Source organism: Tachyglossus aculeatus, chromosome 4 (assembly GCF_015852505.1).
Source record: "Tachyglossus aculeatus isolate mTacAcu1 chromosome 4, mTacAcu1.pri, whole genome shotgun sequence".
Classification (NCBI taxonomy): Eukaryota; Metazoa; Chordata; class Mammalia; order Monotremata; family Tachyglossidae; genus Tachyglossus; species Tachyglossus aculeatus.
Genome location: NC_052069.1, coordinates 39,190,197 through 39,216,997, shown reverse-complemented (window position 1 = coordinate 39,216,997; position 26,801 = coordinate 39,190,197). Strand labels below are relative to the sequence as shown.

Here is a 26,801-nt window from a genome sequence, read left to right as displayed (position 1 = left end):
GAATGGGATGTTTCTCTCCCAGATCGTTTTCAATTTGTTTCTGCTTTGTAATTTAATTTTTTAAGCATTTCAAAATGAGTATTTTGCTTTAAAGGTTGGCATAGAAGAAACGCTTTTTGGGTTGCGAGTTCTGCTTTTCCATCCTGCCTTGACATGTTTAAGTCCTAGCACAATTAGTAATAAAGGGTGTGACTGAAAGAAAGCCCCAGCTAAACTGCAAAGCTCTGCAGCAGAGCGGTCTGCCGGCCCTGAAACAACAGGCTAAATCTGCTGCCTTGTGAATTAAAATAATAATAATAATGATGATGATAACAATATTTGTTAAGCACTTGCTATGTGCCAAGCCCTGTACGAAGCACTAGGGTAGAGACAAGATAATCAGACTCCATATGGGGGTCACTATCTAAGTAGGAGGGAGAATAGGTATTAAAACCCCATTTTTCAGATGAGGGAACTGAGGCATAGTGAAGTTTAGTGACTTGCCCAGGGTTATACAGCAGGCAATTTTCAGAACTGGAATTAGAACCCAGGTTCCTCTTACTCCTAAACCCAGGCTTTATCCACCCTCTTTCCATTAGGCCTCGCTACTTCCCATTTGAAAGAAAGCTCATTTGATTTTCATCAGTCCTTTGCAGTCACACCTCTTTTCTGAAGTCTTAAAAACCTTCTGGAGCAGAGGGGTATGCCTAGGAAATAAATTTGTTCTCCCAACAAGTATGACGGGCTAATAAATAGAGCATAGATTTTTAAAGCAACCTGTGCAGATCTTGGTAAAACTGAGAAGTAGCAAGGCCTAGTGTATAGAACACGGGCCAGGGACTCTGAAGGACCTTGGTTCTAATCCCGGCTCCTCCACCTGTCTGCTGTGTGACCATGGGCAAGTCAGTTCGCCGCACTTCTCTGTGCCTCAATTACCTCAGCTGTAAAATGGGGATTAAGACTGTTCATTCATTCAATTGTATTCATTCAGTCGTATTTATTGAGCGCTTACTGTGTGCAGAGCACTGTAGTCTTTTAGACTGTGAGCCCACTGTTGGGTAGGGACTGTCTCTATATGTTGTCAACTTGTACTTCCCAAGCGCTTAGTACAGTGCTCTGCACACAGTAAGTGCTCAATAAATACGATTGATTGATTGATTGATAGTAAGCGCTTGGGAAGTACAAGTCGGCAACACATAGAGACGGTCCCTTCCCAACAACAGGCTCACAGTCTAGAAGCAGGGAGACGGACAACAAAATAAAACATGTAGACAGGTGTCGAAATCATCAGAATAAATAGACTGTGAGCCCCATGTAGGACATGGACTGTGTCCAGTCTGATTATCTTTTATCTACCCCAATGCTTTGTATAGTGCTTGGCACATAGCAAGCGCTTAACAAGTATCATCAAATTATTTTTAAAAAAACTTACAAAAAGGGGATAATAGTTTCCTCTCAACTTGAAATATGAAGAGTTCTGCTTGATTGTAAGTACCTTACTTTATTAACTCTACTGTATGCTTCCAAGTGCTCCCAAGTGCTTATGGCAATGCTCTCTACATAAAATAAATACTCAATACTTATTATAATAATGATGGCATTTGTTAAGTGCTTACTATGTGCTGCGCACTGTTCTAAGCACTGGGGTAGACACAAGCTAATCAAGTTGTCCCACGTGGGGCTCACAGTCTTAATCCCCATTTTCCAGATGAGGTAACTGAGGCCCAGAGAAGTCAAATGACTTGCCCAGGGTCACACAGCTGACCAGTGGAGGAGCCAGGATTAGAACCCATGACCTCTAACTCCCAAGCCCGTGCTCTTTCCACTGTGCCAGGCCGCTTATTATGGCATGATTGATTCTGAAACTTCAGAATGACGGCTGGCAACTGGGATTACATCAGAAAGATTTATTTCTCATGAGTAATTCAATCAAGAAGCTTTATAGTGTTTGTGGAAGATGCTATCAAACCATTCTAGTTGGACTAAAAAATACTTTTACAACTATAAAAGACTGTCATACTGAAGAAGGTTTAATGAACAGATTCAAACAAAGAATAAGTGCTTTAATGTAAAATCAGATCTTTTTCTCTTTGTTCATTCCATTGCCCCTTTGCCATTAACAAATCATTTATCATCCAGACCATGATAACACATTATTTATTAACACGAACAGGGTCCTCTAAGAACATGAGAAATATAGAATGGCGCAATTAGATATCACTACAAGACATTACCCCCTCTCAGGGTCATATCTGGAGAGTTTCCAGTCCTCTACCAGTCTCAGCTATGGGAGGGAGAGTCAAGCAGAGGTCTACCCATTCCACTCCTAGCTTGGCCAGTGGCTAGCGAGTGGAAAGCAATCTGCTACATGTCAAAACTCGCCCGTGCTGGGCAACAGCAGGATGGGAGAGAATCGAGGGCGAAGACTAAAGTTGACTGCGCAGAAGGAGGCAGTGGTAAACCACTGCTGTATTTTTACCAAGAAAACTCTATGGATCCACTACCAGAACGATTGCAGATGGAGAGCGGGTCGTTCTGGGAGAAATGTGTCCGTAGTGTCTCCATGGGTTGTAGACAACTCAACGGCATAAGGCAAGACATTCCAATTAAACTAAGAGCTCATGTTTAAATGGAGAGAAGAAGAAAATAAATAAAAGTACTTCTTATCATCATGGTATTTGTTAAGAATTTACTGTGTGTCGAGCACTGCTGTAAGTCAGGGGATAGATACAATTTAATCACGTGAGACACAGTCTCTGTCCCAAATCAGGTTCACAGTCTAAGTAGGAGGGAAGGAGGGAAACGTGTCTTCAGATTTTCAGAAAGAGGTACCGACAATCTAAATTATGTTCAGATTTTAAAGGTATGTTTCAATTAGAAACAATCCAGTGGTGTTCCAAGAGGTTCAGGTTTGGAAATTACTATAATCTCCACATATATTTAAGTGTAGTTTGTTTTACTTGAGATGATCACTGATGGTGATATTCAACTCTTAGTATGTGTGAATGAGAAGGCCACTGCATTCATTCATTCGGTCAATCGTATTTATTGAGCACTGAATGTGTGCAGAGCACTGTACTAAGCACTTGGGAAGTACAAGTCGGCAGACTCCATGATCCCAACTGTATAATAATGATGGCATTTATTAAGCGCTTACTATGTGCAAAGCACTGTTCTAAGCGCTGGGGAGGTTACAATCAATCAATCAATCAATCATATTTATTGAGCGCTTACTGTGTGCAGAGCACTGTACTAAGCGCTTGGGAAGTACGAGTTGGCAACATATAGAGACAGGCCCTACCCAACAGTGGGCTCACAGTCTAGAAGGGGGAGACAGAGAACAAAACCAAACATATTAACAAAATAAAATAAATAGAATAGATACGTACAAGTAAAATAAATAAATAAATAGAGTAATAAATATGTACAAACATATATATATATATATATATATATATGTTTGTACATATTTATTACTCTATTTATTTATTTATTATACAAGGTGATCAGGTTGTCCCACGGGGCGCTCACACGTCAAGCTCATTGTGGGCAAGAAACATGTCTACGAACTCTATTAGAGTGTATTCTCCCAAGCGCTTAGAACAGTGCATCGCACATAGTAAGCACTCAGTAAACAGGACTGATGGGGCATTCAAGGACAAAAGCATCATCTCCTCTTTAGGACGCTGGGTAATGGGTGAGTCAGACACGTGAGCAGAGTCAAACATAGTCCTGGCCTTAGCTGTTGATAGAACCTTTATGTCCTATTATTTTCCCCCAACAGGGACCGATTGGTTTAACTGGAGAAGTTGGAATAACCGGAAACCCGGGTGAAAAGGTAAGACTGTTTGCTATGTGTCACCAGAGAACACTATCTGAGATTTTGTTTTGGTCTTTATTGAGCTCCCAGATGCTAAGCCCTGAAACGGTGTATAAGAAAGACTCGTTATGACAAAGCACATGTACCACAGTACATCTATCTCTTATGCTTTGCTGTAAAGTAGAGGAAAGACCTAAGGAGAAGTGGAGGATAATAATAATAATTATGGTATTTGTTAAGTGCTTACTGTGTGCAAGACACTGTACTAAGCGCCGGGGCGGATACAAGCAAATCGGGTTGGATGCAGTCCCTGTCCCACGTGGGGCTCACAGTTTCAACAGATAAGGTAACTGAGGCACAGAGAAGTAACGTGAGTTGCCCAAGGTCACACAGCAGTAACATGGCAGAGTTGGGATTAGAACCCATGACCTTCTGAATCCCAGGCCCATGCTCTATCCATTACGCCATGCTGCTTCTCTAGTCAAGCTTTATGGGTGGGTACCATTTCTCAACTCTAGTTGTTATGCTGTACTCTCTCAAGAGCTTAGTGCAGTGCTCTGCCCACCGTAAGGGCTCAATAAATACGACTGAATTGAATGAAAATGAATGGACTTTCGGAAGGATCTGGAGTTTGAGATTATTTGGAATGAGGTGAGGAAAAACTCATTCATTCATTCATTCATTCATTCATTCCTTCAACCGTATTCATTGAGTACTTACTATGTGCCCAGAACTAGACTAAGCGCTTGGGAAAGTACAATAAAACAGTAAACAGTAACAATCCCTGCCCCCAACTAGAGAATTGCACTAGGACATTTAAGTCACAAGATAATCTTGTTACATTCCCTTTCTTTCCATTAGAAGGCAGTTACTCGAGTGAAATGGGCTCTGGTTATAGAAACTTTCTTTTGACCCCGAAGATTTAGAAACTATGGACATGTAAATTATTTTCCATAAGCATTCCAGATTTAAGAGATAAAGTGATGCAAGAGGGATTCTTCATTTAGGGTTGACAAAAGCAGAGTCTTTCCGTTTCCTTTGCTATACTTTGAACTTCATTCCATTATTCATTCATTCATTCATTCAATCGTATTTATTGAGCGCTTACTGTGTGCAGAGCACTGTACTAAGCGCTTGGGAAGTACAAGTTGGCAACATATAGAGACGGTCCCTACCGAACAACGGGCTCACAGTCTTATGAACTTTCCAGTTAAGAGCCAGGGCGCAGAAATCTTTGGCTCAGAGGCTGATGTCTGTCTATGTGGCGGTATGAGATAGTAAACAATATTTCATTGGTAATGAAGCTTAGTGCGATATGCAAATGCAATATGAGACCGCAACTTAAATTATGCAAATTTAGCACACGTAGTAATAATAATGATGGTATTTGTTAACCGCTTACTATGTGCAAAGCACCGTTCTAAGCGCTGGGGAGGATACAAGGTGATCAGGTTGTCCCACGGGGGGCTCACAGTCGTCATCCCCATTTGACAGATGAGGTAACTGAGGCACAGAGAAGTTAGATCACTTGGAAAGCTGTTATTTCAGTGTCTGGCTTCCCCTTTGGACTTTGGGCAGGGATTACATCTACCAGCTCTGTTAGATTCTATTTGCACAAGTACTTAGTATAGTGTTCTGCACCCAGAAAGTACTCAATAAATATCTCTGATTCACTGATAGATTGGTACGAAACAAAAATTGATTACTTTTCTGCCTTCTAAGAGCTTATACTCTAATGGGGGTGACAGACATTAAAATATTTTCAAAAGAGTACTCAAAATAAAGAATTGAATGCCCAATTGAATAAACATACATAAAAAAAGGCTGAGGATGGGAACAAACCATAGGTTTCATCTTTGTTATTTAACTTAGAAGTGGATGAGGATGACAAGGATTAAAGTGATCTTGTGATACTAATGTGATTCTTTTAGTGAAGTAAAACTCTTATAGTCAGCATTAATCAATTAATGGGATTTATTGAGTACTTACTATGTGCAGAGCACTGTACTAAGTGCTGGGGAGAGTACAGTATAACTGAATTAGCAGACACATTCCCTGCCCATAACAGAGAAGCAGCATGGTGCAGTAGTTACAGCACGGGGTTGGCTGTCAAATGGTCATGGGTTCTAATCCCGGCTCCGCCAAGTGACTGCTTTGTGACCTTGGGTAAGTCAATTCACTTCTCTATGCCTCAGTTACCTCATCTGTAAAGTGGGGATTGAGACTGTGAACCCCACGTGGGGATTGAGATTGTGAGCTCCATGTGGAACCAGGGACTGTGTCCAACCCAATTTTGCCTGTATCCATCCCAGCACTTAGTAATAATAATAATAATGGTATTTGTTAAGTGCTTACTGTGTACCAAGCACTGTTCTAAGTGCTGGGGTAGATACAAGATAATCAGGTTGTCCCACATGGGGCTCACAGTCTTAATCCCCGTTTTACAGATGAGGGAGTTGAGGCACAGAGAAGTTAAGTGACTTGCCCAAAATCATACAGCTGACAAGTGGGGGACCCAGGATTAGAACCCGTGACCTCTGACTCCCAAGACTGTGCTCTTTCCACTAAGCCACGCTGCTTCTCAGTGCCTGAACACATAGTAAGCGCTTAACAAATGCCACAGTTGTTATTATTACACATTACAAGCCCAGAATCCAACTTGTGGTCCTGTCTGTCTGCATCCTCTGAAGCTTTGAGCACTGACTTTCACATTTTAAATACATTCAGTTCTGCCATAATGTGCCTTTTCACCCTGCATTTTGGCCAGAACACTGTTGGTGAGTTAGAGAACGTTCATTTGAAAATGCAAGCCTGTTTGGATACAGTGTAATGGGATTCATTCATTCATTCATTCAATCGTATTTATTGAGCGCTTACTGTGTGCAGAGCACTGTACTAAGTGCTTGGGAAGTACAAGTTGGCAACATATAGAGACGGTCCCTACCCAACAGTGGACTCACTGTCTAGAAGACTGTGGATGTGGGAAGAAATTGTTTGAGAGCAAATGGGCTTTGGAGTCAGAGGTAATGGGTTCAAATCCCGGCTCCGCCAACTGTCAGCTGTGTGACTTTGGGCAAGTCACTTAACTTCTGTGTGCCTCAGTTACCTCATCTGTAAAATGAGGATTAAGACTGTGAGAGGCCCTACTGAGAGCTCACCTCCTCCAGGAGGCCTTCCCAGACTGAGCCCCTTCCTTCCTCTCCCCCTCGTCCCCCTGTCCATCCCCCCATCTTACCTCCTTCCCTTCCCCACAGCACCTGTATATATGTATATATGTTTGTACATATTTATTACTCTATTTATTTATTTATTTATTTATTTTACTTGTACATATCTATTCTATTTATTTTATTTTGTTAGTATGGTTTTGTTCTCTGTCTCCCCCTTTTAGACTGTGAGCCCACTGTTGGGTAGGGACTGTCTCTATATGTTGCCAACTTGTACTTCCCAAGCGCTTAGTACAGTGCTCTGCACACAGTAAGCGCTCAATAAATAAGATTGATTGATTGATTGATTGATTGTAACCTCCCCAGCACTTAGAACAGTGATTTGCACATAGTAAGCACTTAATAAATGCCATCATTATTATTATTATTATCTACCTATGTCAGTGGACATGGTGAGTACTACAACACAAATTTCTTTAATGCAGATTTTGCAAGAACCCATGTTCTGCGTTGTAGAATTGGGTGTGTTCTACTCTACAAGCAAGATGTTCGTATATGGCCCATTTGTCCAACTGTATATACGTCATTTCCATTCCCTTTCTAAATGCTCCCTCCCTCAAATTTGCCCCTTCTTTTTTAAAAAACAACAAAAAAAGCATTTTTACATTTGAAAATTGTATTATTAAAAATGTGGTCCAGGAACTGTGGGGTGTGAGAGCTTACTAAGCTCGTCGTGGGCAGGGAATATGCCTGTTGATTGTTATAATGTACTCTCCCTAGTGCTTAGTACAGTGATCTGCACAATTTAAGCACTCAATAAATACAATGGACTGACTACTATAGTCATAACTAACACACCACCTTGTTGTCCCCCTGTTTTGTGCCTCAAAGGGAGAGCGAGGAAGCCCGGGCCCAGTGGGTCCTCCTGGAGAAAAAGGCGTCACGGTAAGTAGCCAGCTCTGTTCTGCCCTCCTTGCATGTTGGATAAAATAATGCTTATTTCTGGCAGAGAATTTGTTTATTATTGTATTGTACTCTCCCAAGCGCTGAATACATTGTCCTGCACACAGTAAGCACTGGATAAATACAACTGAATGAATGAATAATAATAATAATGATGGTATTTGTTAAGCACTTACTATGTGCAAAGCACTGTTCTAAGTGCAGGGGGTATACAAGGTGATCAGTTTGTCCCACATGGGGCTCACAGTCTTAATCCCCATTTTACAGATGAGGGAACTGAGGCCCAGAGAAGTGAAGTGGCTTGCCCAAAGTCACACAGCTGACAATTGGCGGAGCCAGGATTTGAACCCATGACCTCTGACTCCAAAGCCTGGGCTCTTTCCACTGAGCCACGCTGACAGCTGGGTCAAGTTATCTGTGTCATGTGGGCCACATGTGGGGCAGGGACTGTGTCTGACCTGATTATCTCGTATCTACCCCAGCGCTTTGAACAGTGCTTGCCATAGAGTAAGTGCTTAACAAATATTATTATCATTATTATTATTATCATTATTATTAAATTATTCCAGCAATGTGTACACCTTGTGCGAAGTCAGACTTTTAAAGCTAGTCTCCCCTATGGGGTTTGCCTAGACGAAGTCAGCTGGCAGATCCAGGTCTTTAATTGACCCTCGGACTGGACAATTGTAGCATCACTGATGGGCTAAGAGGGCGGATAAAACAGTAATAATAATAATAATAATAATAATAATAGTAATAATAATAATAATGAGAAGCAGTCTGGCTAAGTGAATAGAGCACACGCCTGGGAGTCAGAAGGACCTGGGGTTCAATACAAGCTCTGCCACTTGTCAGCTGTGTGATTTTGGGCAAGTCACTTTACTTCTCTGAGCCTCACTTACCTCATCTGTAAAATGGGGACTAATACTTTGAGCCCCATAAGGGACATGGATTGTGTCCAACCTGATTAGCTTGTATTTACCCCACTGCTTAGTACAATGCCTGGCACATAGTAAGTGCTTAACAAATGACATGAATAATAACAATAATGATGATGATAATGGAATTTAAGTGCTTACTGTATGACGATCATTGTTCTTAGCACTGGGGGAGATACAAGTTAATTCATTCATTCAATCGTATTTGTTGAGCACTTATTGTGTGCAGGGCACTGTACTAAGCGCTTGGGAAGTACAAGTCGGCAACAGAGAGAGATGGTCCTTACTCAACAGCAGGCTCACAGTCTAGAAGACCAGGTTGGACACCATCCTTGTTCCACATGGGGCTAGTAGTCTAAGTAAGAGGGAGAACATGAATTGAATTCCCATTTCACAGCTGAGAACACTGAGGCAGAGAGAAATTAAGCGACTTTCCAAAGGTCACTTAAAAAACAAGTGGCAGAGCTGGGATTAGAACTCAGTTTCCCTGACTCTCAAGCCTGATATCTTTCCACTAGGCCATGCTGCTTCCCATCCTTCCCACGCTTTTATGCTTCTCATAAAAGGAAAAGTAGGTGTGCATCCCTACTCAATGCCCCACTTGCCTTTTGAGGAAACCCACATATTTGTTTTCTGGATAAACCAAGTCTCACTTCTGCTCATTAGTGCTAGTGTGCAAATCCCCAGATGGAAAGGGAGACTGTTTCATCAGACCACCATGGAGAAGTTGGAACTCTCCATGCCATCCTTTGGACCTAGAAAAAAAACCAGAGAATATAATCAGATGGCACCCCTCTGGTTTCTTTTGTTTGGACTTTATACTAGGTTACGCTGGGGTTCCCAGACAGCGTGATGCCTGGGATCAAAGCATGCTCTGGTGTTTCCCATAAAGCCCCCGAGATGAGATTTCCGATGGGATCAGTCAGTCGATCTCTTGTTCTGTCCAGAGGGGCAGTTCCTCTTTCACATCATCATCATCGTCATCATCAATTGTATTTATTGAGTGCTTACTATGTGCAGAGCACTGTACTAAGCACTTGGGAAGTACAAATTGGCAACAGAAATAATGTCCCAATGAGTCAGTAAAATCCTAGCTAGATGCCCATTTATGCTGTTAGCCAAGAAGGATGGTGAGCCCCTAAAATCAGATAGAGAAGCAGCATGCCCTACTCGAAAGAGCGCAGCCTTGAGAGCCAGGAGACCTAGGTTCGAAATCTGGCTCTTGAAGCAGCGTGGCTCAATGGAAAAGAGCCTGGGCTTTGGAGTCAGAGGTCATGGGTTCAAATCCCGGCTCTGCCAATTGTCAGCTGGGTGACTTTGGGCAAGTCACTTAACTTCTCTGGGCCTCAGTTCCCTCTTCTGTAAAATGGGGATTAAGACTGTGAGCCCCCCGTGGGACAACCAGATCACCTTGTAACTTCCCCAGCGCTTAGAACAGTGCTTTGCACATAGTAAGCGCTTAATAAATGCCATTATTATTATCATTATTATGTGTCTGCTGTGTGACCTTGGGCAAGTCACTTAACTTCTCTGTAGCTCAGTTACCTCATCTGTAAAATGGGGATTAAATCCTAGTCATTCATTCATTCTTTCGATCATATTTATTGAGCACTTACTGTGTGCAAAGCACTGTACTATCATCATCATCAATCGCATTTATTGAGCACTTACTGTGTGCAGAGCACTGTACTACTACGCTCTTGGGAGAGTACATTGTAACAACAGACACATTCCTGCCCACTACGAGCTCACAGTTTAGAGGGGTGGATAGACATTAATATAAATAAATAAATAAATAAATAAATAAATAGATAGAGAAATAGATAAATCTCTCCTACTTAGACTATAAACCCCATGTAGGACAGGGACTGTAGCCAACCTGATTAACTTATAACAATCCCAGCACTTAGAACAGCACTTGGCACTGGCACTTAGCTAGTGCTTAAAGAGTACCATAATTATTATCAATTATTATTATTATCAGGTACAAGGATCCATCGTGTCACCAAGAGACTCAACAAGTCACAGTTACATCCTGTGGTTATTCCAACCCTTTAGCAAGCTCCATTTCTAGGCCCATTGATATTAGTCACTGCTTTCTGAGCTTTCCAAGAGAAGCAGCGTGGCTCAGTGGAAAGAGCACAGGCTTGGGAGTCAGACGTCATGGGTTCAAATCCTGGCTCTGCCACTTGTCAGCTGTGTGACTTTGGGCAAGTCACTTAACTTCTCTGGGCCTCAGTTACCTGATCTGTAGAATGGGGATTAAGACTGATCAACTGGACAACTTGATCACCTTCTATCTTCCCCTGAGCTTAGAACAGTGCTTTGCACATAGTAAGCACTTAACAAATGCCATCATTATTATTTATTATTAATTCTAAGACCGGTGTCCCTGGTTCATTCAGTCATTCATTCAATTGTATTTATTGAGGGCTTACTGTGTGCAGAGCACTGTACTAAGCACTTGGGAAGTACAAGTTGGCAACATATAGAGATGATCCCTACCCAGCAATGGGCTCACAGTCTAGAAGGGAGAGACAGACAACAAAACAGAACATGTGGACAGGTGACAAGTCATCAGAATAAATAGATATAAAGCTAGATGCACATCTCATGTCTCTTCTCACTAACAGGGACCAAAATGGGTTAAAGTCTTTGAAGTGAGGCACAGAACATTACTTCTAGACTGTTAGCCCTTTGTTGGGTTGGGACCGTCTCTATATGTTGGTGACTTGTACTTCTCAAGCGCTTAGTACAGTGCTCTGCACACACTAAGTGCTTAATAAATATGATTGAATGAAATGAATGAATGATGCTTAACTGATGTTTTTCCTATCTAGCCACGCCAAACTGCTTGCTCTGCATATGTGTCATTCTCTGCCCTACAGTAACCTCTCTGAATCTCTCTTGATGCTTACTAAAATCTGGCATCTGAGAAGGGAGTCTTTTACCAGATAATCACTGTGTCCTTGTTGCCAATTTCTGGTCATTTTGTGTCTTCAATGAATTGCTTAATTCCCAAATGGATGTCTGACATGTTTAATGGTTTTCCCGTTTTCACTTCCATGGCAGGGGTATCCAGGTTCTCCAGGTGTTCCAGGCCCCTTAGGTGCTCCTGGATTTCCTGTAAGTAGAGATTGGCTTTTGCCTAAGATTTCTTCATTCATTCAGTCGTATTTATTGAGTGCTTACTGTGTGCAGAGCACCGTGCTAAGCACTTGGGAAAGTGCAGTACAACAATTAAGAGTGACAGTCCCTGACCACAGTGAGCTCACGGTCTGGACTGGGGGAGACAGACACCAATACAAATAAACAGAAATCAATGCAAATAAATCAAATTACAGATATATACATAAGTGCTTTAGGGCTGGGAGGGGGGAAGAGAAAAGGGAGCAAGTCAGGGCTATGCAGAAGGGAGTGGGAGATGAGGAAAAGTGGGGCTTAATCTGGGAGGGCCTCTTGGAGGAGATTGACTTAAGGCTTTGAAGCAGGGGGAAGGTAATTTCCTGGTGGATTTGAAGAGGGAGGGTATTCCAGAACAGAGGTAGGATGTGGGCCAGGGGTCAGCAGTGAGACAGGAAAGATTGAGACACAGTTAGAAGGTTACGACAACAGACACACTCCCTGCCCACAGTGAGCTTAAAGTCTAGAGGCGGGAAGATGGACATCAATATAAATAAGTAAAAGACAGCTATGTGCATAAGTGGTGTGGGGCTGGGTGATGGGGAAGAGCAAAGGGAGCAAGTCAGGTGAGGCAGAAGGGAGTGGGAGAAAAGGAACGTGGGGGGGCTTAGTCTGGGAAGACCTCTTGGAGGAGAAAGGCCTCTAGGTTGGCCCCTTGTTCTACTTTAACTCCCGCCCATTAAATACCCAGTTCTCCCAAAACAGGCATTTTTCGCCAGACATTTGAAAAGAATGTTATTGGGTAATTAAACAATGTTCTTCAGACAACGCACATCTGTCTAATGGAAAGAGAAAGAGATGAGGAAATTGGACTAATAATAATAATAATAATGGCATTTATTAAGTGCTTACTATGTGCAAAGCACTGTTCTAAGCACTGGGGAGGTTACAAGGTGATCAGGTTGTCCCACGGGGGGCTCACAGTCTTAATCCCCATTTTCCAGATGAGGGAACTGAACTGTGTTCTAATTCCAGCTCTGCCACTTGACTGCTGTGGGACGTTGGGCACTTTATTTCTCTATGCCTTAGTTTCCGCATCTGTAAAATGGGAATTAAATACTTGTTCTCATTCCCATTTAGACTGTGAGACCCATGGGGGACAGAGACTGTGTCTAATATGCTTAAAGCGTACCTATTCCGGCTCTTAGTACAGGGTTTGTCACATAGTAAACATTTAAGAATTACCATTTTCATCATTATTATTTCCACACATGCAGATCTGGTCAAAATTCTTGCAGTATAACATGAGTTTTCTTTTTTTATGGTAGTAGCTAAGCACTTATTATGTGCAAAGCACTGCAATATGTGCTGGGGTAGATGCAAGATTAGAGAAGCAGCGTGGCTCAACGGAAAAGAGCACGGGCTTTGGAGTCAGAGGTCATGGGTTCAAATCCTGGCTCCGCCAATTGTCAGCTGTGTGACTTTGGGCAACTCACTTAACTTCTCTGGGCCTCAGTTCCCTTATCTGTAAAATGGGGATTAAGACTGTGAGCCCCCCATGGGACAACCTGATCACCTTGTAACCTCCCCAGCACTTAGAACAGTGCTTTGCACATAGTAAGTGAATAATAAATGCCATCATTATTATTATTATTATCAGGGTGATACAGTCCACACCTCATAAGGGGCTCACAGTCTTAATCCCCAGTTTACAGATGAGGGAACTGAGGCCCAGGGAAGTTAGCTGATTTATCCAGGGTCACTCAACATACAAGTGGCACAGCTAGGATTAGAATCCAGGTCCCCTGATTTCCAGGCCCGAGTTCTTTCATTCATTCATTCATTCAATTGTATTTATTGAGCACTTACTGTGTGCAGAGCACTGTACTAAGCGCTTGGGAAGTACAAGTTGGCAACATATAGAGACGGTCCCTACCCAACAGTGGGCGCTCAGTCTAGAAGGGGAGACAGAGAACAAAACAAAACATATTAACAAAATAAAATAAATAGAATATGTACAAGTAAAATAAATAGAGTAATAAATACGTACAAACATATATACATATATACAGGTGCTGTGGGGAAGGGTAGGAGGTAAGGAGGGGGGGATGGAGAGAGGGAGGAGGGGAAGAGGAAGGAGGGGACTCAGTCTGGGAAGGCCTCCTGGAGGAGGTGAGCTCTCAGTAGGGCCTTGAAGGGCCTTTCCACCAGGCCATGCTGCTTTTTGGTTTTCTTTACTGGGGGGTCATCAGGAACATATCCCCAACATTACAGGAGAACCAACTGTATTTACTGCATTTAGCTCTCTGTACTTAGCACTTGGATAAGTGCAATTAAAAGATACTGCCTCTCAAGGACCTTACAGTCTAACAGAAAACAAGAACCCAAATCTCCTTTCCCTAAACTAATCAAGGACACAGTTGCAGCCTTTTCTTCACTGACCCGCACAGACAGTCTTTCAGATTGGAGGTCAGCCTGGGTTTCTGTAAGCCCAAGGCTAATCCTGTCCAGTGTTTAATTATTCATCTGGTCTATTGGGTCTGTCACCTGAAATCTAGGAAATTTATTTTAACCGGCCTCAGACTTAATACCAATTCAGCCTCCCTTCCAAGCCCACCATTTTAAATGGTGCATTTAAGTGGTTTTTTTTGTGGTTCCTCATGGGTGAGGAGATGTGTGACGATTTAAATTTCAGGAAATGGCTGTGGTGGTGAGAACTCATATCACGGAAGGACAGTTCGAAAGAGGGTGAACAAAACCTTTAAGTTCTTGAGTAATAGTTTCTACAGTTTCTTTTAGGTCAGAAGCAGTTTGGTTACACTATGTTGCTCAGATCTCAAATAGCAAGGATACTGATGAACTTCTTCTGGAATGCCTGTGAAGAAGAGAAAAGTCAGAGAGGCAGTGCTATCACTTATTACTTCTAAAAAACAATGCAAAATTCCTTGCTTGATTGTAAAATGTAGACTGCAAGCTCATTGTGGGGAGGGAACCTGCCTACCAACTTGGTTGTACTGTACTCTCCCAAGTGCTTAATATAGTGCTCTCCCCACAGTAAGTGCTCAATAAATATGATTAATTGATTGATTGATATACTGCTTTATTTATTTTAGGGTCACGTAGGAGTAAGAGGACCTCCAGGCGTTCAAGGTCCCAAGGGGCGGAGAGTAAGTAGCTCTGAAATAAGAAAAGTTCCTCAGCCATAGTAAAATTCTCAGCGTGAGAGTCAGAAGAGTGTGGGTTCTAATCCCAGCTCTCCCACTTGTCTGCTGTGTGACCTTGGGCAAATTCCTTCACTTCTCTGTGCCTCAGGCACCTCATCTGTAAAATGGGGATTAATACTGAGAAGCAGAGAAGCAGCCTGGCTCAGTGGAAAGAGCATGGGCTTTGGAGTCAGAGGTCATGGGTTCAAACTCCGGCTCCGCCAATTGTCAGCTGTGTGACTTTGGGCAAGTCACTTCACTTCTCTGTGCCTCAGTTACCTCATCTGTAAAATGGGGATTAATACCGCGAGCCCCCCGTGGGACAACCTCTCCAGTGCTTAGAACAGTGCTTTGCACATAGTAAGTGCTTAATAAATGCCATCATTATCATTATTATCACTGTGAGCACCAAGTGGGACAGGGACTGTGTCCAGTCAGATTATCTTTTTTCTACCCCAGCACTGAGTACAGTGTCTGGCACATAGTAAGTGCTTAAATACCACAATTTTTTTCCATTTTATTTATAAGAAGAGATTGTATATCCAAGGCCTCCATCTTAAGGAGGGCCAACTCCATGGCCAAGGGGGCTCAACCCCACAAGTGCAGTTGTCACGCTGAGCTGTGGGAAGAGGGAGGATCACATTTGCTCCGGAGTCACTGAAGGCCCAATTAACCCCTTTCCCCCACCCCTGCCCCCACCATCCTTCCCAGCACCAGCTCTCTGGAATCCCGTAAACCAGGAAAAGTGAGCCCCACCAAGTACTTAGAACAGTGCTTGGCACATAGGAAGCACTTAATAAATACCATTATTATTATTATTATTATTATTATTATTACAGGGTCTGGGCTCCCAGAGTTCTATAAGACGAGTCAAAGAGAAGGGTCTTCTAGACTGTGAGCCCGTTGCTTCTAGACTGTAAGCCCGTTGTTGGGTAGGGACTGTCTCTATCAGTTGCCAAATTGTACTTTCCAAGTACTTAGTACAGTGCTCTGCACACAGTAAGCGCTGTCAATAAATACGATTGAATTGAATGAATGAATGGGGGGGGGAAAGGGGGCCATTTAGCTTGCAATTTCTGTTATTTTAATAATAATAGTAATAACTGCGGTATTTGTTAAGCGCTTACTACGTGCCAAGAACTGTTCTAAGCACTGGAGTAGATACAAGGTAATCAGGTTGTACCATGTGGGGCTCACAGTCTTAATCCCCATTTTCCAGATGAGGGAACTGAGGCACAGAGAAGCTAAGTGACTTGCCCAAAGTCATACGGCTGATAAGTGGTGGAGCTGGGATTAGAACCCACGACCTCTGACTTCCAAGCCCGAGCTCTTTCCACTAAGCCACACTGCTCCACTACTCCCCAGCCTAAAGCAGAGAAGTGGCGTTGTCTAGTGGGAAGAGCATGAACCTGGGAGTCAGAGGACCCTAGTTCTGCCACATTTCTGCTGTGGGACCTTGGGTGAGTCACTTCGCTTCTCTGGGCCTCAGTTACCTCATCTGGAAAAGAGGAATTAAATCTAACTCCCTCCTACTTTGATTGTGAGCCCCTTGTGGGACAGGGACTGTGTCCAACCTGCTAAACTTGTACCTTACCCCAGAGCTTAGAACAGTGCTTGCCACATATTAAGTACTAATTATTATTATTATTATTATTATTATCATCATCATCATTACAATTATCAAAGGATCTGGAAGGGGAATTACCCTAGATCTTTCAACCCCCACCCCTGTGCTTAAATATTTCCACTTTAGGCTTCATCATGCATGTGGACTCTAGATGAATTAACTAAAATGGATCAAACAATGAAAATTTAAAGAATATCTAATTTTACAGCACTTTTCATCCCCTTGATCCAGAATTCCTATTACAAATAGAGCTCCAATAATGCTTTCTCTACCCGCAACACCCCCGGGTGGAAATGTTGGGAAGTTGAAAAACTCCAGGAAATCAGTTTGCTCCCTACTCAGGAAAAGGTTTAGGAAAAGAGTGAATCTCTTGGATGGTATTACATTAGGAGACCAGTAAGGACCAGAAGCAGCACGGTGTAGTGTATAAAGCACCGGTTTGGGAGTCAAAAAGGTCATGGGTTCTAATCCCAGATCTGCCATTTGTCTGCTGTGTGACCTTGGGCAAGTCATTTCACTGCCTCTGTACCTCAGTTATCTCTTCTGTAAAATGGGGATTGAGACTGTGAGCCCCACATGGGGCACGGACTGTGTCCAGCCTGATTTGCACATATTCACCCCAGTGCTTAGTACAGTGCCTGGCACATGGTAAGTGCTTAACAAATATTATTATTATTATTAGGGGGTATAGTTACATCCAAGCATTGTCCCTAGAATATTGAAATATGTATTATGTATACAGAGTGATTTTTTTGATATCCTATTTAGGCAGGAGGTCTCTCTAAGCTCGTCCTTCTAGTCTGTAAACTCATTGTGGGCAGGGAATGTGTCTGTTCATTGTTTTACTGTACTCTCCCAAGTACTTCATACAGTGCTCTGCACACAGTAAATGCTCAATAAATACGATTGAATGACTATTAGATAGGTGCAACCCTCAGTGGATACACAACTGTAGTTTGGCAGTTCAGTGGCTTTGAAGACCAGAAAAATGAGGCTTTAGCCTAGGGATATAACAGGGACATCAAACTAACACACAGGTGTTAACGGGATAGTGAGAACCTAATTAACAAATCAATCCACATAATTAGAATAGATTTGGACAGGGACTTCCACTTTTATGTGACAATGAACACAAATGTGTTGGTCTTTAAGCAAAGTCTGATTTAGCATATTTGTGTGATTTTTTCATTAAATTTATTTATTAAGCACTTACTGTGTGCAGAGCACTGTACAAGGCTTGGGAAACTACAACGATAAATGGTGACATTCCCTGCCCACAACTAGTTCCTCAGATTTCAATTTCACTGGAATACACCTCAATTTAAAATCAATCAATTCAGTCAGCCATTGTATTTATTGAGTGTTTAGTGTGTGCAGAGCACTGTACTAAACACTTGGGAGACTACAATGCAAAAGAGTTAGACATGTCCCCTCCCTATAAGGAGCACATAGTCTAGAGGGGAGCTTTCAGAAAAGCTATTGAGATTTGGAGTGTGGTATATTTTTCTTCTTTCCTTTTAAAATTGATCCTGTAAAATTTTCTGTCACCAGTAGGAAAAGGAAAAGGTTACAGGTAGGTAAAGAAAAATAAGAGTGGGTTTGGTTAAAAGACATCAATAAATTTCCTCAATTCCATGTGCTTCACTAAGAGAAATAAAATTGGTCAGAACATTTTTCTTTACTTCATATAATTTCTTATGACCCATAATTTTGAACATTAGTATGTGCCTTCAAATTAGTCTTTGAAAATGAATGGAAACAGAAATGGATAGTTTACATTTCCATGTTTAATTGAAATAAGAATTTCTAATATATATTTATTCAAAGTGTGTCATAATGAAAAAATGTTTGGTTAATAGAGTTTTCCAGTTATGCTGTGGAAAGGGTTTGCTACAGAAAACATAAGAAGTATATTACAGAAAAGTTGGAGAACCAAGGTTTTAGGCTGATTAAAGAGATATGAGAATCAGACTCAGAGTGCACACAATAAATAGCAGAGAGAATGATAGGAGAAAGAGATGGAAAACATAATTCATTCTAGCCTGGGCCAAAGGAAATGCATAAAGTTTTTACTTCTTGGTAAGCTGACAAGTTGTTTATTCTTTAACGACTGGCCACAAACTGACTATACTTATGGAAATTGGAAAAAGAAGTTCTTCAATAAGATTAAACATTTGGGCTTCAAGAATTCCTCTCTCCTCTTGATTTCAACTTTGCGTTTAACTATAGAAAAGGTTAATATTGAAAATGGTTTGCCAAATCGTCTATAGTAGACTAGTAGATGTAGACTAAAAAATCCTTTGCAGTCTATTTATTCAAACCAGATGGAATGGAATAAAGCTGTAATATATTGGATTCCATCAAGAAAATCTCCAGAGAACTATATCATTCTTTCAAGATATATTAAGTACACACAGTTCTCCTATAACCCAAAGATTGTGTTCTTGCAAAAGCTCACATTAAGGGAAATTTGCAGTGAACTACTCCCTATGTCCCTCCCTCACCTCACAGTGCAGGTGTTCAAAGTTTTTTCCTCCATCATGTTGTGCTGCACACTATCAGGCTGGGATTGTCAGATAAATGCTCCCTAAATTCCTTCTTCCATTGTAGCCAATAAAAAAAAAAAAGAAAAGCAAAACACACACTGAATGAGGAGTGTGCATTTGCAAAATAGTAATCCTTAATGAAATAGAGTTATCAAAAATATGGATTTTCCATAGTTTGGAGAGTTATGGCAACCCAGACCCTTGAGTTCTGGATGGAATTTTTTCCTGAGCCAAAGATTCCCTGGATCACCTTGTCAAGCTCTACCTATTTCACAGAGCATCTGTGTTTTGGGCCAGTAAAATGTGTAACGGTGAGATAAATGCAGAAGTAAGATAAATGCACAGTTTGCAGCCTTTAGGAGAAATAACCAAAATAGCCAAAGCAAGGAGAATGAAAAGCAGCATGGCATAGTAGATAGAGCACAGGGTTGGGAGTCAGAAAATCATGGGTTCTAATCCCACCTCTGGTGTTTGTCTGCTGTGTGACTTTGGGCAAGTCACTTCACTTCTCTGGGCCTTAGTTCCCACTTTTGTAAAATGAGGATTGACTTCTGTGAGTCCCACGTGGGACAGAGACTGTGTCCAACTCAATTTGCTTGCACCCTCCCCAGTGGCTGATGCATAGTAAGCGCTTAACAAATACCAATTATTATTATCGTCTCCCCTTAAACCATATTGCAGGTACTCGAAGAAGAAGCAATTCGCTAAGGGATCAATACCCACACTAGAAAACCCAGTAACAGAATTGATGATAATCAATCAATCAATCAATCAATCAATCGTATTTATTGAGCGCTTACTATGTGCAGAGCACTGTACTAAGCGCTTGGGAAGTACAAATTGGCATCACTTAGAGACAGTCCCTACCCAACAGTGGGCTCACAGTCTAAAAGGGGGAGACAGAGAACAGAACCAAACATACCAACAAAATAAAATAAGTAGGATAGAAATGTACAAGTAAAATAAATAAATAAATAAATAAATAGAGTAATAAATATGTACAACCATATATACATATATACAGGTGCTGTGGGGAAGGGAAGGAGGTAAGACGGGGGGATGGAGAGGGGGACGAGGGGGAGAGGAAAGAAGGGGATAATAATAATAAGATAATGTTATTGTTATTAGCTCTTACTTTCTCACTCCCAATTAAAAATAACAAAAAGATAGTAGACAATTCGCATCTCTCCTGCTTTTTAGGAGAAAAATCAGTATTTGTTTTCAAATCCCAGTTTCTACATGATATTTTCATTATGGGGAAAATGAGTTGACTTTTGTATAATAGTAATGATAATAATAATAATCATAAGAGTGTACTCATTAAGCTCTTACCACGTGCCAAGTCCTGTACTAAGCGCTGGGTTAGACACAAGATCATCAAGTCAGACACACAGTCCCTGTCCCACAGGGGGCCGCAGTCTAGTTAGGAGGGAGAGCAGGTATTGAATCCCCATTTTACAGATGAGGAAGCTGAGACAAGTGCCAGTGACATGCCCAAGGTCACGCAGCAGATTAACGGCAGAGCCGGCATTAGAACCCAGATCCTCTGAAAGGGGAAGGCTCCTTCTCTTTCCACTTCCCAGATACCTCCAGTCATGAATTTTTAGCACTGGGAATGCCACCTGGAAATGATTAATAGAGCAGCTCTCTTGATTTCTCGTGCTCAAATGTTACTTTTTAACCGAAAGACTGTTTGGAAGATTACAGCTGGAAGCAGTTTGTATTTAGGAAACTGTATTTAGCAGTGGCATGTTTGTCCTAAGTTTTTGAAATGGATATGTTTGGTCATGAAATTGTTTCTGAAGAGTCTGGGATGACTACTAATGAGACACAGTGCAAAGCAAGCAAAAGTGAGACAGTTCATGGACTTCTGCGAGTCAGACAAAATTCACAAGCATTTTCAATGGAGACAGTATATTGACATGAAAGATGCCACACCTCATTACTGCTTGATATAATAATAATAATAATAATGATAATAATGGCATTTGTTTAGGACTTACTATGTGCCAGGCACTATACTAAATGCTGGAGTGTAGACAAGCAAATCAGATGAGATGCAGTCCCTGTCCCACGTGGGGCTCACAATCTCAAATCCCATTTTACAGAAGAGGTAACTGAGGTGCAGAAAAGTGAAGTGACTTGCCCAAAGTCACAGAGCAGGCAAGTGACAGAGCTGGGATTCAAACCTATGACCTTCTGGCTCCCAGGGCCGTGCTGTATCCACTATGCCATGCTGCTTCAGCGGCTTATTCATAAAACTAACCTATTGGAAAGGCATCCGTCACTGGGTAAATCAAAATCAGTCCTCTTGTTGGGAACGCAGAGCTGAATCAATCAGGGTCTAGAAGAGGACAGAGATGGATGGAGAATCAACTCATTCTGAGGGACTGTAAGCTCACTGTGGGCAGGTAAAGTGTCTACCAACTTTGTTATATAATTCTCCCCCAAGTGCTTAGTACAGTGCTCTGCACCCAGTAAGTGCACAATAAAAATCACTGATTGACTGATTGAAGGAAATTCCCCACATTCACACTCTAAAAGTGATATCACTTTGAGTTTCAAAGGAAATCCTTCAGGCTCAATCAATCAATCAATAGATGCTGTCTCTCCCAAGCACTTGGTTCAGTGCTCTGCATACAATAAGTGCTCAATAAATATAATTGCTTAATTGTTTGATTGTTTATCTGTACTTGTTTATTGTATGACCTTTCAGAAAATCACTTAATTTCTCTGTGCCATAGCTTCTTCATCTCTAAAATTGGTATTGAATCCCACTCTCTCCAGTTTAGACTCTGATGCCCATGTGGGATAGGGACTGTGTCCAACCTGATTATCTTGTATCTACTCCAGCACTTAGTACAGTACTTGGCACGTAGTAAGCGCTTAACAAGTACCATTAAAAGCAAAAAAGGAAGTTGTAGTTTAGGATGACTCAAAAAACTCCGTGCCTGAAAGAGCATTGCCTTCCTAACAATTTTAGGTCCCATGATTTAATTTTAACCTAGCTGATTATTGTTTGTGAAACGGCAATTCAAACGGAGCTAGCAGGTTTGTCCCAGTTTGTAATGTGTTTACTTTGATGGCACATCGGCCTGATGAAGCCCAAGACAAACTGAAACGCTCCAATCCAGCCCACATTTGGCACACACCAAATGTGCCAGAAATTGGCCTGGCCAACTCATGTCCGTCCTGGAATCCCAGTAAGCTCCACTGAAGCTGGTCCTCGGCTCGTTGTGGATTGGGAATGTATCTGTTTATTGCTCTTTTGTACTCTCCCAAGTGCTTAGTACAATGCTCGGCACACGGTAAGCACTCAATAAATACGACTGAATGAATGAATGAATGAATGAAAGGCAGCATGGCCTAGTGGCAAGAGCACTTGGGAGTCAGAGGACGTGGATTCTAATCCCGGCTCCGCCACTTATCTGCTGTGTGACCTTGAGAAAGTCACTTAACTTCTCTGTGACTCCGTTACCTCATCAGTAAAATGGGGATTAAGACTCTGAGCCCCACATGGGACAACTTGATTCCCTTGTATCTACCCCAGTACTTAGACTAGTGCTTGGCACATAGTAAGTGCTTAACCATAATTACCATTATTATAATGAATTTCTGAGATTAAAAACTCAGGCAGGTTTTGGGGTGATGGAGGATCAAAGAAAGGCCCTTCAAGGCCCTACTGAGAGCTCACCTCCTCCAGGAGGCCTTCCCAGACTGAGCCCCCTCCTTCCTCTCCTCCTCCTCCGTCTCTCCATCCCCCCGCCTTACCTCCTTCCCCTCCCCACAGCACCTGTGTATATGTATGTATGTTTGTATGTATTTATTACTCTATTTATTTATTTTATTTGTACATGTTTATTCTATTTATTTTATTTTGTTAATATGTTTTGTTACGTTCTCTGTCTCCCCCTTCTAGACTGTGAGCCCACTATTGGGTAGGGACTGTCCCTATATGTTGCCAACTTGTACTTCTCAAGTGCTTGGTACAGTGCTCTGCACACAGTAAGCGCTCAATAAATACGATTGATTGATTGATTGATTAATCCCCATTTTACAATTGAGGGAACTGAGGCACAGAAAAGTGAAGTGACTTGCCCAAGGTCACACAGCAGATAAGCGTCTGCTGTTCTGACTCCCAGGCTGGTGCTCTATTCACTAGGCCATGCTGCTTCCGCTATTGTGCCTGCACAATAATAATATAGTCATAATTACTAATATCATTACTAAGAATATTACTATTATTATTTGTTAACCACTTACTGTGTATCAAGCACTGTCCCAATTGCTAGATAGATACAAGTTAGTCAGGTCAGATACAACCTCTACAATCCCACATGGAGGGCAGGGAATGTATCTACCAGCAGCGTGACAGTGGAAAGAGGCTGGGCTTGGGAGTCAGAGGTCATGGGTTCTATTCCTGGCTCCACCACTTGTCAGCTGTGTGACTTTGGGCAAGTCACTTCACTTCTCTGGGCCTCAGTTACCTCATCTGTAAAAGGGGGATTATGACTGTGAGCCCCAAGTGGGACAACCTGATTACCTTGTATCTACCCCAGAGCTTAGAACAGTGCTTGGCACTTAGTAAGCGCTTAACAACTACCATCATTATTATTACGGAATATTGTTTTTATTAACTCTACTATACTATACTCTTCCAAGCATTTAGTACAGTTCTCTGTACACTGTAAGGGTTCAATCAATATGATTGATTGATTGATTGATGGGGTTCACAATATAAGTAGGAGCGAGTCTAGGAAATGAATGCCCATTTTACAGCTGAGGAAACAGAAACACAAAGTGTGGCTCAATGGAAAGAGCACGGGCTTTGCAGTCAGATGTCATGGGTTTAAATCCCTGCTCCGCCAATTGTCAGCTGTGTGACTTTGGGCAAGTCACTTAACTTCTCTGGGCCTCAGTTACCTCATCTGTAAAATAATAATAATAATAATAATAATGGCATTTATTAAGCGCTTACTATGTGCAAAGCACTGTTCTAAGCACTGGGGAGGTTACAAGGTGATCAGGTTGTCCCCCATGGGGCTCACAGTCTTAATCCCCATGTTACAGATGAGGTCACTGAGGCACTGAGAAGTGAAGTGACTTGCCCAGAGTCACCCAGCTGACAATTGGCGGAGCTGGGATTTGAACCCATGACCTCTGACTCCAAAGCCTGGGCTCTTTCCACTGAGCCGTGCTGCTTCTCTATGGGGATTAAGACTGTGAGCCCCCCGTGGGACAACCTGATCACCCTTTACCTCCCCAGCATTTAGAACAGTGCTTTGCACATAGTAAGCGCTTAATAAATTCCATCATCATTATTATTATTATTATTACAAAGAACTGAAGTGTCTTGCCCAGGGTCATGCAGCAGGGAAGTGGCAAAGCCAGGATTAGAACCCTGATTTTCTGATTCCCAGGCCCATCCTCTTTCCACTTGGCCCACGCTGCTAACAATCAATCAATCAATCAGCGGTATTTATTGAGTTCTTACTGTGTGCAGAGCACTGTCATCATCATCGTCATCAATCGTATTTATTGAGCACTTACTATGTGCAGAGCACTGTACTAAGCGCTTGGGAAGTACCAATTGGCAACATATAGAGACAGTCCCTACCCAACAGTGGGCTCACAGTCTAAAAGGGGGAGACAGAGAACAAAACCAAACATACTAACAAAATAAAATAAATAGAATAGATATGTACAAATAAAATAAATAAATAGAGTAATAAATATGTACAAACATATATACATATATACAGGTGCTGTGGGGAAGGGAAGGAGGTAAGATGGGGGGATGGAGAGGGGGACGAGGGGGAGAGGAAGGAAGGGGCTCAGTCGCTTGGGAAAGTACAGTACAATGAAATTAGTGGATACGATCCCTGCCCATAATGAGTTTGCAGTCTAGAGGAAAAGGAGTGAAGTGGCCCATCCTGGACAAGTTTCTGTGTTTGTGGCACAGCAGGTAACATGTGTCCTTCTGCCTGGGCCAGACATTGCTATAAAGAGGCCCAGGATGGGCCAGTTTAGCAGTCATTTTTACTGCTACAGCAAGAAAGTCAATTATTGTCGGATAAAAGGGGGAGAAGGAGCAGGATCAGACAATTTATGGTGTTTTCTAAGCATCTGTTGTGTGCAGATCATTGTACTGTGCTTAGGAGCGTCCAGTAGAGTTAGAAAATATGATTCCTGCCCTCAAGGAGTTTATAATCCAATAGGGGAGGTGAAAACTATAAGTTTTCTGAAAGTTTTCTAGACTGTAAGCTCATTGTGGGCAGGGAATGTGCTCCCATAAGTGCTCTGCACACAGTAAGTATTCAATAAATACGATTTTGTGGCTTCCTCTCCAGGGCCTCCCTAACCTTCCCTGTAACAATATTTTAAGTGCTTAGTACAGTGCTCTGCATAGAGTAAACATTCAGCAAATACTATTGAGTGATTGATTGACTGATGTTACTTAGGTCCAGGCCTCTGTGGATATTGCACTCAGGGTCTTCCTCTGGGCTCTAGATCATTAGAACAAGGAGCTCCCATTTGCAATCAGTCAATTGTATTGATTGAGCGCTTGGGCAGAGCACTGTACTAAGCTCTTGGGAGAGTATGCTATAACAGAGTTGGTAGAAGACACATTCCCTGCCCACAATGAGCTTACATCCTAGAGGAATGTGGTGCTTCAGCATCACTATAATATATAATAATATAATATATAATATTGTAATATGTATAACATATATAATATACACACATATATATAATTATGGTACTTGTTGAGCACTTATTATGTGCCAGGCACTGTTGTTTTGTTATCTATCTCCCCCTTCTAGACTGTGAGCCGATTGTTGGGTGCTGAACTGCTGAATTGTACTTTCCAAGCGCTTAGTACAGTGCTCTGCACACAGTAAGCGCTCAATGAATTCAATTGAATGAATGAATGTACTAAGCGCTGGGGTGGGTCCAAGCAAATCAGATTGGACTCAGTCCCTGCCCACGTGGGGCTTCCAGTCTCAGCCACCATTTTACAGATGAAGTAACAGAGGCACAGAGAAGTGAAGGGTTTCGCCCGAGGTCACAGAGCAGACAAATGGCGGAGCCGGCATTAGAACTTATAATAATAATAATAATAAGGGCATTTATTAAGCACTTACTGTGTGCAAAGCACTGTTCTAAGCACTGGGGAGGTTACAAGGTGATCAGGTTGTCCCACAGAGGGCTCACAGTCTTAACCCCCATTTTACAGATGAGGGAACTGAGGCGCAGAGAAGTTACGTGACTGACCCAAGGTCACACAGCTGAGAATTGGTGGAGCCGGGATTTGAACCCATGACCTCTGACTCCAAAGCCCGGGCTCTTTCCACTGAGCCACGCGGCTTCTCTAGCCACGCTGCTTACTTATGACCTCTGACTCCCAGGCTGCTTTGGAACTACTTAGAGATTA

The 26,801-nt window shown here is 42.1% G+C and overlaps 1 protein-coding gene and 1 non-coding gene across 2 annotated transcripts in view; both read left to right on the top strand.

Moving 5' to 3' along the window:
• COL24A1 (collagen type XXIV alpha 1 chain) overlaps positions 1-26,801 on the top strand; it is a 500,281-nt gene that overhangs the window by 276,197 nt on the left and 197,283 nt on the right. The window contains exons 25-28 of the mRNA XM_038745410.1: positions 3,764-3,817; positions 7,858-7,911; positions 11,940-11,993; positions 15,104-15,157. Of these exons, the coding sequence (XP_038601338.1) occupies positions 3,764-3,817; positions 7,858-7,911; positions 11,940-11,993; positions 15,104-15,157 (216 nt within the window). The remainder of the gene's footprint in view (positions 1-3,763; positions 3,818-7,857; positions 7,912-11,939; positions 11,994-15,103; positions 15,158-26,801) is intronic.
• Positions 2,214-2,351, top strand: LOC119927768. Its single transcript, XR_005450740.1, has one exon. It is a non-coding gene; the product is annotated as a small nucleolar RNA SNORA7 (small nucleolar RNA).